This window comes from Leiobunum rupestre, chromosome 3, assembly GCF_980474605.1.
Source record: "Leiobunum rupestre chromosome 3, qqLeiRupe1.1.hap1, whole genome shotgun sequence".
Lineage (NCBI taxonomy): Eukaryota > Metazoa > Arthropoda > Arachnida > Opiliones > Sclerosomatidae > Leiobunum > Leiobunum rupestre.
This window is the reverse complement of record NC_143386.1, coordinates 30,922,885-30,934,762: the sequence shown is the minus strand read 5'-3', so window position 1 is coordinate 30,934,762 and position 11,878 is coordinate 30,922,885. Positions and strand designations below refer to the sequence as shown.

Below are 11,878 nucleotides of genomic sequence, written 5' to 3'. Positions count from 1 at the left end.
CATTAAACATTTTCTACATGTATTTGAACTTGAACGTGGTTTTCATCAATATCTGTTTCTTCATGAAGAGTAGTTTTATATAGAAGATGACCAATCCAGTTTTTGCCACACTAGCAATAAATTGCCTTAAAGGCCTAGGATTTCTTGTGCCTGTCCGCCTTGAATTTGTCTTACCCACAACGGTCCCCTTGCATTTACGCTTCAACAATACATGTCTCACTTACGTTGACAAAAGAATCTGTTACGGCGTGAGCAATTACCGAATGAGCACCACTCTTGCCGTATTAGAGTGGAATAGCCACGCCGCTAATGTCCAATTAGATTGTCATGTCAATAATTAAAAACCGCACATCAATAAGAAATTCAATTATTTGGAAAGAATTTGGAAAACTATTGTAGACTCAAAAATGTGATTTTAAATATGAAAGTTATTGCATAACGTGTAATAGTGGGTAAGTTTAAATAATGCATTTAAAAACAAGTTGATATACGAGCTGTCGTTTAGTCAAGTGGCTTTCTGTGCTTTGTGAATGGTAAGTTTTTCGCTTCTTGTTAATACATTTGTTATTGGTGTGGATATTTGGACATCTACGATTCCTAATGCAGTTATTGATTTCCTGGGTGTGCGAGTCATTATATGATATTGAAAATTGGAAGAATTGTCCCTAGTGGTATTAATTTCTCGAGATAATCCTTAAAGATATATCTCCGCAATTTAGAGTTATTTGTTAAAAATGTTATCCCAGTTCTATCCCGCCCGGTATAAAATTTTAATTATAATTAAAATAATTGAGACGAAACGACCAATTTTAATTTATTCAGAATACCATAAGTTAAGTAGTTACAACAGTGAGTTAGACGTACTATAACAATGCACAATTGAATTAAACCCTTTTTACAGAACAAGTTTATCAGTTAAATATAATACGAAGCAAATTTTAATGAAAGAAATATCTACAGAGGCTTTTTGGAATTTTCTCGCTTACGAAATACTTGCCGCATCTTTGACGCTCATTTTATTTCAACACTCGCCCTTGATGAAGATACCGTAGATATCTGGTAGTGGACGACTCGTTCACTTCCTGTTGACGTTGTGACACATACCACATGAAAAAGACCAATACCGTCCAATTTTCAATATCATATAATGACTCGCACACCCAGGAAATCAAATAAATATAATATTAATATAATTTATAAATATTTAATTAAATATAAGATTAATATAATTTATAAATATTTAATTAAATATAAGATTAATATAATTTATATATATTTAATTAAATATAAGATTAATATAATTTATAAATATTTAATTAAATATAAGATTAATATAATTTATAAATATTTAATTAAATATAAGATTAATATAATTTATAAATATTTAATTAAATATAAGATTAATATAATTTATGAATATTTAATTAAATATAAGATTAATATAATTTATAAATATTTAATTAAATATAAGATTAATATAATTTATAAATATTTAATTAAATATAAGATTAATATAATTTATAAATATTTAATTAAATATAAGATTAATATAATTTATAAATATTTAATTAAATATAGTTAAATTATAGTACCTAACGTTATAACTTTGTAAAGGACATTCGCCAAAGCTGTTTTTTTAGAAAAACACCGTAAGTTAACAAGCGTTGGTGGCTGAGTGGTTAGAGTACATCTCTTGCACGAAGCAGACCCGGGTTCGATTAATATAATTTATGAATATTTAATTAAATATAAGATTAATATAACTTATAAATATTTAATTAAATATAAGATTAATATAATTTATAAATATTTAATTAAATATAAGATTAATATAATTTATAAATATTTAATTAAATATAAGATTAATATAATTTATAAATATTTAATTAAATATAGTTAAATTATAGTACCTAACGTTATAACTTTGTAAAGGACATTCGCCAAAGCTGTTTTTTTAGAAAAACACCGTAAGTTAACAAGCGTTGGTGGCTGAGTGGTTAGAGTACATCTCTTGCACGAAGCAGACCCGGGTTCGATTCCCGGCCGGCGTCAAAAAATCGCAAATTGATACTAAAACGAATACCGTGTACAAATGGTGGAAACCCTGCCATTGGACGTTGAGAGGTTGCATAACACTCAGCACTCGATCCGTCCCAAAATCATTCAGAAGAAGTTGGAGAGAAAACGCCCATACAAACACAACAGACTCAACACCTACAAGCATCACAACACGAACTCAACATTCACAACCTACACATAAACATTACATTAACGAAATATCCAATCAAACTGAATTAAAACTGACGCGATGGTGAGCGTTGACGAAAAAGACCAACCAAACCAAACCAAACCCAATCGTAAAGCAATCCGTTAAAGCTCACCGTCACACGGTGGTTTTGCCAACCCTTCGAGAAACTGCGAACGCAGTGAGCCAATAAACTGCGTACGCAGTGATTACCCTTTGCCCCGAAAATGCGAACGCGTTCGCAGGCCTGACAGACAGACACGGTGATTGTATAACCCCTCCTAGGGGACTTTGTCCCCTCGGAGAGGTAAAAATGTTTGAATAAAATAAAAACTGTAAAAAAAACGCAAAATATTTGGTTTATTTTCTATTCATTTCACTTTTAGGCTTATTGATTGCATACACAATTTATACAGCTATGGTATAATAATTATTATTACTAATATTACTAATTACATACTTAGTAATATTAATAATAATAAAGGTTTCTTCAGTATTCCGAATCCATCCCAGATTACGCGAAAAAGGTCAAAATAGTACATGCATTCTGGGCCAAATATGGGTGAATGTTACCTAGTAGCGAAGGCGAGGGTAGTAAAGCTTTATCCCGTTGTGACAGGAGGTACGAGTTCAATAACTCAAACTCTACGAATTAGACGTTTTTTACTTGGCAGTAAGGCGACGGTTGTAGTATTATAATCGCGGGCTGTCCGGCGAAGCGAGAGGGGTCGAAAAGAATAGACGAGAGTAGGGTCCTCGTGCCGGTCCCAGGGAGTATACAGTGGAAGGCCACCACCCGGGTGGTGAACGTACAAAGGCAGGGTGGCGCTGGTGGTGAACGTACAAAGGCAGGGTGGTGCTGGGTGGTGAACTAGCAACGCTAGACCACCATGGTGGTGAATTGTAGAAGGCAGCCGCCTTTCTGTGTATTAATGGTTGACCGTCAACTCATTACCCACCTCCGGAAAAGAAGGGCTATAATCCTGATTGACAGTCCCCGCTTTCCGTTGGGTGGAGAACTAGTAAAGCTAGGAGAGAGATGCATCGCAAAAAATTGCACCATATTGTGTTCGGGGTAAACACGGGATTGAGATCCCTCTCGGACACTGTTTAGGCATACGCCATTTTTGACCAATCGAAATCTAGGTGGTGAAACGCTAAAAGTGCCGAATCATGTTAGGTCTATCAGTCGGTATAAAAGGGACGTGTAAGGTTGAAAAGGTCACATTCGGGATCAAGATGTATTCTTGTAGTACCTGTTCCGTGGTTTTTATTCACCAGAGAAGTCTCGACCGTCATATGATAACTGTTCACGGTAATTCTACGTTTCATTGTTCCGTGTGTGATAAGTCTTTTTCGAGAGGTGATGCCCTTAAACGTCATCAACGTAAAAATAATCACGGTCAACCCGCGGTACCCGTCCTGTCTCTGCAACCACCGTCGATGTCGTTTCCCCAACCCGGACCGTCTTCGAGGTCCGAACCTCCTCCTAGATCCGAGCCGTCACCACGTATCGTCGATCTGGAACGAGTGACGCCGCCTCTAGGTACGGGTGTTTCACCGTCAACCGAGGCTCAGCTATCACCCCGAAGCGCTAGAGCCCCCTTCCCGCAACTGGGTCCGTCGAACTCTCCTGTAAAAAGGGCTTCATCCCCAGACTCAAATCCTCCTAAAAGAGTCAGAGTTGAAAATGGTAAGTTTCTTAACTGATTTTATTATTTCTTACATAAAATAAAATAAATTTTTCTATTAGAAGATCATGCACCGTCCGATCCTTTAAGAGTACATTCTCTTAATGAGTTATTAGACGCTGCGGTTGCGGATGTAAATAATCACGAGTCGATTATGGACAATTCGTTGCACTTATTCTCCGAAAGCTTCGACAACGACTCGTTAAACGAGTTATTGTCTACCCAAGATGGTGATGATAAACTCAATGATTATGTTGTGCGCGTGGAAGCCGCGCAATCGTTAACACCGCAAATTACGCACAGCGAGTGTGATCGCGCGATGGACGCTCTAGGAGTGATGTTTAATGATAAAGGCGACATTATATTAAGCACCCAAGATGATGAGGGTTTAAAAGACTTTATGGAAAACTGGGACGTTCAACACGGTGACGGCGTAATCGTTCAACCCGAATCTCAACAACCGGATCCCTTGAACAATCTATTGGACTCGCATCCTGAAGATGAATGGCTTGGTGAGCATTGGGATAATGTTCAAACCCTACATCATCAACCAACCGCAGTTGCTTCAGACGTTGTTGACCAACAAGCAGTCACCGCTCCTAACCCACCCACTAACCAACCTACTAACTATCCCACTAACCCACCTACTAACCCACCCACTGCCATTCCAGTTGGTCAACCACCAACCCAACCAGAAGTGCTACTAGCTCACCCACCAGCAGTGCTACCAGCCAATCAACCACTTCAAATTGAAGAAATTAACGCGCTTGGTGACGCAATTTTTTCAGCGAGAATAACGGCACCAGATGGCATTACTGATCCAGTGTTGTTCATCAACGAACATCGCGACACGGTCGAAGGATATATGAAAAACAAACTAAATACCAATAAAGGTATAAAATGGTATATGGTGGTGCGTGCGCGGTATACTCGTGAGCTTGGAAATACTGGTACGGACGTTGAGGCAATGCCGTACTTCAGGGGTTTTACACACGCGACGTTGTCACCCGAAATAATCCCTCAGCAAATAAACTCTAGCCGAGATAAAATCGCTGATAGTATGAACAACTATGAAGGACTCGGAAGTGGATGGGTTTTAGACAGAATTTTGTATTTACAAATAAACATTATACAATACTTACCACTCGTAGGGGGTACATATTTTCAATTACCACCTGTGATTGAAAATAAACGGGCTACGGTAAACGTGAACCCTGAAAACCCAAGTGACAATAAATGTTTCTTGTGGTCAATATTGGCCAAACTACACCCAACCAAAGACCACCCTAGCCGTATTTATAATTATAAGCGTTACGAGAACGAACTCAATTTAGCGGAGATTACATTTCCATTTGAATTAGATACCTTTAAGTCGTTTGTTCAGTGCAGCAACTTCTTGTTACGTTTGTCAAGAAGCATTCACAAAAACTTCAATCAAAACCCGTGACCACGACCACTACACGGGAGCCTACAGGGGATGCGCGTGTCAAAGCTGCAATTTGAAGTTAAAAGCGCCCAAATTTATACCAGTTTTTCTTCATAATCTAAGCAGGTAATATAAACGCAAATTAATTTTAATTGAAGAATATTTTAATTATAAGATGAAAATCTCACAGATACGACGCGCATCTTATTATGCAGCATATTGCGAAGATTAAGACGAAAAATATTGATTGTATCGCAACCAATAGTGAAACATACATTTCATTCTCGCTTGGAAAGTTGCGGTTTGTAGACAGTATCAGATTCTTGCCAGCCTCACTTGAAACGTTGGTTTCAAATCTAGCAAAGGGTGGTTCCGGAACATTTTCCGTGATGAACTCAGTGTTTAAACCCGAGGAGGTGAAACTACTCCTTCGTAAAGGGGTTTATCCTTATTCATATATGGATTCTGAAGATCGTTTCAAAGAAAAACAACTACCACCTATCGAGTGCTTTTACAACGATCTAACAGAAGAACCCCTAGCTGATGCGGACTATACCCATGCGCAAAACGTATGGAAAACTTTCAACGTAGAAAATTTGGGTATGAATTACTTAATTATTGTTTATTTAAATAAATTAACGGTTGTTTTTATTCTTACAGGACGGTATCACGACCTTTACGTTTTATCCGACAAATTACTTCTGGCAGACGTTTTTCAAAATTTCCGTCAGATGTGCATGAATTCGTATCGTCTAGACCCAGCACATTCGTACACAGGCCCGGGTTTTGCGTGGCAAGCGGCCCTTTTTATGACGAAAGTGCGCTTGGACTTATTTCTAGATGAGGACATGCATTTGTTCATGGAAAAGGGTATTCGAGGTGGTGTATCAATGATAAGTCATCGTTTCGCTCATGCGAACAACAAATACCTCGAATCACATGACCCTTCCAAACCCGATAAATATATTTGCTATCTCGGTAAGAATAATCACAATTTTAATGAAAAATTTAATTAAACAAAAAAAATTAATTAAAAAAAAATTAATTTTAATGATAATTTTAATCAACAGACGCAAATAACTTATATGGAACAGTCATGTGCGACGCCTTACCCATGAAAAATTTCGAATGGATTGATCCGTCTTCAGACAGTGAACGGGAAATCCTTAGATGTCCCGACAATTCTCCGGAAGGATTTATTGTAGAAGTAGACCTAGAATATCCCAGCGCATTACACGATGTCCATAATTGCTACCCACTGGCACCAGAATCGATGTCAATTAAACCCGAGGCGTTATCCGACTATTCCAAATCCCAAATGACGAAATTGAAAATTCCAATCAAAGAAAGTCTGCCGAAATTGGTCCCTAATCTTTTCAATAAAGAACGATACGTAATTCATTATCGAAACATGAAATACTACGTAGAAAAGGGGCTTAAAATATCTAAAATTCATCGAATTTTGAAATTTGAGCAAGGGACCTGGTTGAAGTCTTACATCGACTTCAACACAGAGAAAAGGAAGATGGCGGCTAATGACTTTGAAAAGGATTTATTCAAATTAATGAATAATGCGGTGTTTGGTAAGTAATTAAATTTTATTTCAAAAATTAATTAATAAATTAAATTAAAATATAATTAAAAAAAATAAAATAAATTAAATTTTTAAATTTATTATTTTTAAAGGTAAAACCATGGAAAACTTACGTTTACGTAAGGATTTCAAGCTAGTAACAACACCTGAAAAGGCGGTAAAGAAAGCTAGTTCCCCGGCGTTTGAAAAATTCACTATTTTTCAAAATGACCTTGTCCTATATATACGGGTTTCGCCATTTTGGATCTATCGAAACTTTTAATGTATAGATTCCACTACGACGTCATAAAGCAACAGTACGGTGAAAAGGCTAAACTTCTTTTCACAGATACTGGTAAGTACATAAATCTTCTAAGGTTATTTCATAACATAACTAATAATGTATTCTATGTTTGTAGACAGTCTTACGTACCAAATCGAAACCCCTGATTTGTACGAAGATTTCGCCCAACAAAAAGAGAAATATGACTTTTCGGGATACCCCAAAAATCATCCTCTGTTCGACGAAACCAACAAAAAGAGGCTAGGCAAATTTAAGGATGAGATGGACGGCACACCGATTGAAGAATTTTGCGGACTTAGACCCAAAATGTACTCTATATTGTCATCTAAAGGCGAGAAAAAGACTTGCAAGGGTGTGTGTAAACGCGTTGTGCAGAAGCGCGTCCGTCACGCGGAATATCGCGACTGTCTCCTAAACACTAAACTAACGGTCGCGGAAATGAAACGGGTTGTTAGTAATAAACATATTGTGACGACTGTGCGACAAAACAAATTGTGTTTAAGCCCGTGCGATGATAAACGTTATATTTTAGACGATGGTATCACAACTTTAGCCCATGGACATTATAAAACCAAATAAAATATTTTTATGACAAATTTATTGAGTATTTCTTATACATAAATTCAGATATCATACGATCGTTTACATTTTTGTTTTCAGAAAATCTTTCCAATATACTAAACAATTTTATTCCCCGACACAAGTTAATAGCAAAATAAACGCAATAACCACCGCAGGTCTTACTAGAATTTCCTTGTAATTGAACAGAATTATACGTCACAGTTAAGCTGTTTCGCTCTATAAAATAGTTAAATTTAAACAAATCAGGACTGTTCCCGAAACTCTCGAAGAATGTACAATTTAGTGACCTTGAGAGATATATCAAACACCAATGTTCTCCTACTCCTTTGGACGTATCAGTGTTCACGATGTAAAGTGAAGGATACGTTTTCACATTCTCGGGAAGTTTGTCGGCCGGGAAGGCTCCTCTGAACAAATATTTGGTATACGGGTCTTTCTTGAGTATGATTTCAAGTTGTTGCGAGTCCATTACGAACTTTGGTCGTATAAAACTGCTCTGTTCTTGTCGATTTCGACCAAAGATTGATATTCGGAATAGTAAATCACGCTAACTGTTGACGGCAATGATTCTCCGAATATTAATTCGAGACGAACGCTCCCGTTCTTTATCAGGTTAAAACAGTCAGTTGAACTTCCATTGAGATCGGGAGTTAAATCGAATACGAATAGTGCGTTTCCATTGGCGAATTCATCACGGTTGATGAAATTTCCTTCATCAATATTCCATTGACCAGTTTGAAGAAAGAGGTTGGCGTATGATCGTATAAACAACTTATCTTTGAAATTTGGGTTTAATGGTTTTGCCGGGACACTACTACCATCAAGGTATAGGGCGATTTGAGTTAACGAAAAATTTTTAAAGTTAAAAGGTGACATTTTGTAGTCTCCCAAATACGCATTCTGGTCCACAAATCCGATCACCACCTTACTCGGTATTTGACCATTATATAAGTTGTCTTTGACGCATATTTTGTTGCCTTGGGAAATTGAAAATGAATTACATTCCGTACGGGTGATAGGATATTTCATTGTTGCCAGTTCCAAAGTTTTAGCGTGGGATAACATAATCTCTGGCGTCAATCTAACTTTTCTGACAAACATTGATGCGTGTGTGAAAATGACTTTGCATTTTTCACCGTCTGTGTGTAAACGAAACTCGTTTGAGCTTTTGATAAACTTGAAATTTAGATCTATCAGGTTAGGAATAAGTCGATTTTGTTGACAAATATCGGCTCGTACAACTCCTATCATGTCAATAACACCTTCTTGAGCCAATTTTGCACGTTTCTTAAATCCGTCGTTATTGGAAAATTCGTCAAATTTCCCGGCTTTGTCTTTATAGAATAGAGACGCGGTTAAGAAACTTTCCTTGGCTGGCCCACCATATGTCAAGAGCGTTTGAATCATACTCTTGTAATGATACTGTTGAGGGCATGATGTAACTGATCTGTCACCTAATGATACGTGAACTTCGCCAAAGAGACTATGTAAAAACAAATTTTCCGGACCAACTTTGTCCGCAGGAGTTGTGGTTTTAGATACAGGGTCGTAAATATCGGGTTTTGGTAGAGTTCCATCTGCTTTCACAATTTTCACTTGAACTTGAAGTAAAGTATTTTTCAAATCAATGTAAGTCTCCGAGTTTCCAGCGATATTAAAGATAATTGCTTGGTTTTCATTTATGTTCGATGTTGGATTATATTCAACCCATTGACTTCCTATTATACCAGTTTGAGTATAAGGTACGTGAAATAAATCAAGTTCCGAGCTAATGCTGTTCTGCGAACTGGGGTGAGCTAGAGACATTGTTCAATGATGATGATTACGAGAATATATCAGACTGAAGCAGAGAACGTCTTTTCTTCTTCCTGGTTCGAACTGAACTGATGATGGGAGACGTTTTACGTTTCCGTTTACGTCAATTTCCACTAAGTTTACTCACTGCTTCGGCGGCTCTTCTTAAGGTTTCTTTCCCCGCCTCTTTCCCCCGAGATTTTAACGCGTCTTTAATAGACACACCACTCGAGACGTCGGAAGCAATTTTTGCTCCGGTATTTAAAAATTTTCGACCAAGGAATGTGGCACCCTTTTTGAGTAAAGGCATGGCCGACCGAAATGCCGAGGCTAATATATTTCCAAGACCATATCCTCTTTGCACGGCTACTCCACGGTATACCGGAATTGATCCGTGTCCAATTTGATTTAAGTAATAGTTATTATAATCGTTTACAGAAACGTGATCCAGATTACGTGGAGACATGTTTCTCCTTTGACCCACTATCCACAAATGAACGGAAGAAAGATTTTACACTTGATTTTATAGATAAGTCCATGTTCTTCGGGGTCTAAAATGAAGAGTGACGTGAACTTTTCCTCGTTCGAAATGTACAGGCTGACCCATTTCACTCATAATATTAATTTCAATGGTTTGAAAATTGTTATGCGCAATAGGCATATAATGTGGTCGTGAAAAATCTTTCTCAACAGTATCTCCGTCTTTTCCTTGAATACTTATAATACGTAATAAGGGAACATCTGAATCTCCAACCGATCGACTTTGTATAATGTCCATATCACAGCTAAAAGGCGCCGTCATGGAAGTCACTATAGTTACGTCTCGGCCTGGAGTTCTCGTGAATCCTAATATGATGGCGATTTCATGTGGTATGTAAACTTGGTTAATTTCATAAAGTTCAACAATTACACGACGGTTTGGTTTGTTGTAATATAACTTGACTCTAGAGCTAATATTTCGCCCGTCATCATCAGTAGTCATTATTTCCAGTAAATCTTCAACTCCGTAATATCCTGGTGGTATTACTATATTAACGAAATCCATTACGTCGTTGAAATTTTCTATGTCAGTGTGTTTTCTCGGTGTCTTAGGTGTTTTAGTCTTTGATTCTTCTAAGGAATCCGATAGAGAGATAGTTTTCCAAATTCGAACTACACATTCTTCTTGAACGTTATTCCAAGTTCTTGGGTAACTGATTTCAGCAAGTCCAACCTCATACGCTCCCTCAAGTTTCATTGGTTCCGGTAAATACGTTCTAAACTTGCTTATAGTGTTGTTCTCGAAATAGCGTATAGACGAGTCCGAGGGTAGCGTTATATAGAAACTCATAGTACTACGATTTCTTGCATCCAAGAGTCAAAATCTGAACTGTATCCGCGCCAACGTACTAGAAGCTCTTTCGTTCCGTCTGGTTTTGTTCTTTTCCTGAGAACTTTTTCGATTTTAAATTAGCAGTTTTCGAGGTCTTTCCCGATTTTCTGTATTTCCTCCTTGTAGAACACACCCGAAATGAGCTCAGTTTTCAAATCCTCTAGCTTATATACCGGAGGATCTCTTGGTATGCACTGCACTACTTTGAATATTTCCTCGGTATAATTGGCTTTGTAACCCTTTTCAAACGTGGTTTTATTCTTGCTTATACGAACCAAGTCCCCTATTTCAAAAGGGAACGAGACTGGGGGTGAAAAATTTACTTTCCCGTATAAATTTTGCCACACTTGTTTCGAATTTTCATTCTTCACTTCAACGGGTTTGCATTTAATAGATTTGTGGTAGTTGTTATTATAAGCTTCCAATAAATCCGGTAATACGTCGATATATTTGTGCGTATTTTTCTCCGTAAAATATCGATACATTCGAGACTTCAGTGTTCGATTGAATCGTTCTATAATACTAGATTTTACTTCGGAGTGCGTTGCGAAAAACTTGATTCCTCTACGTTTTAATTCACCTTGAACTTCTTTGCATAGAAACTCATTACCATGATCAGTCTGTACAACCTTCGGCTGTCGACCTGATTCTAAAATAGATTTGAATGACTTTACCATAGTAGATCGTTTCTTATCCTTGGTAGCCACAGCGAATGCGTATTTGCTAAATACATCGATACAACATAAGCAGAGATGGGCAAAAAATCATTTGGCGAATAACGAATAATTTTTTTTCGTGTCAGTTGTTATTTATAAATAACGTTACAATTAATTTATTTAGAGAGAAATATTTTAAATAAATGTAGGAAAATGTTTTTTTAATAAAATAAGT

At 37.1% G+C, this 11,878-nt stretch overlaps 1 protein-coding gene across 1 annotated transcript; it reads right to left on the bottom strand.

Annotated features, from left to right (window-relative positions):
• Window positions 1-8,289: 8,289 nt before the first annotated feature.
• LOC149951465 (uncharacterized protein F54H12.2-like) lies at window positions 8,290-9,627 on the bottom strand. The gene is made up of 2 exons (XM_090169558.1): window positions 8,908-9,627; window positions 8,290-8,745 (listed from the first exon to the last, which is right to left on the bottom strand). The coding sequence occupies exons 1-2, from the start codon at window positions 9,625-9,627 to the stop codon at window positions 8,290-8,292; spliced, it is 1,176 nt and encodes a 391-aa protein (XP_090025684.1).
• Window positions 9,628-11,878: the final 2,251 nt, after the last annotated feature.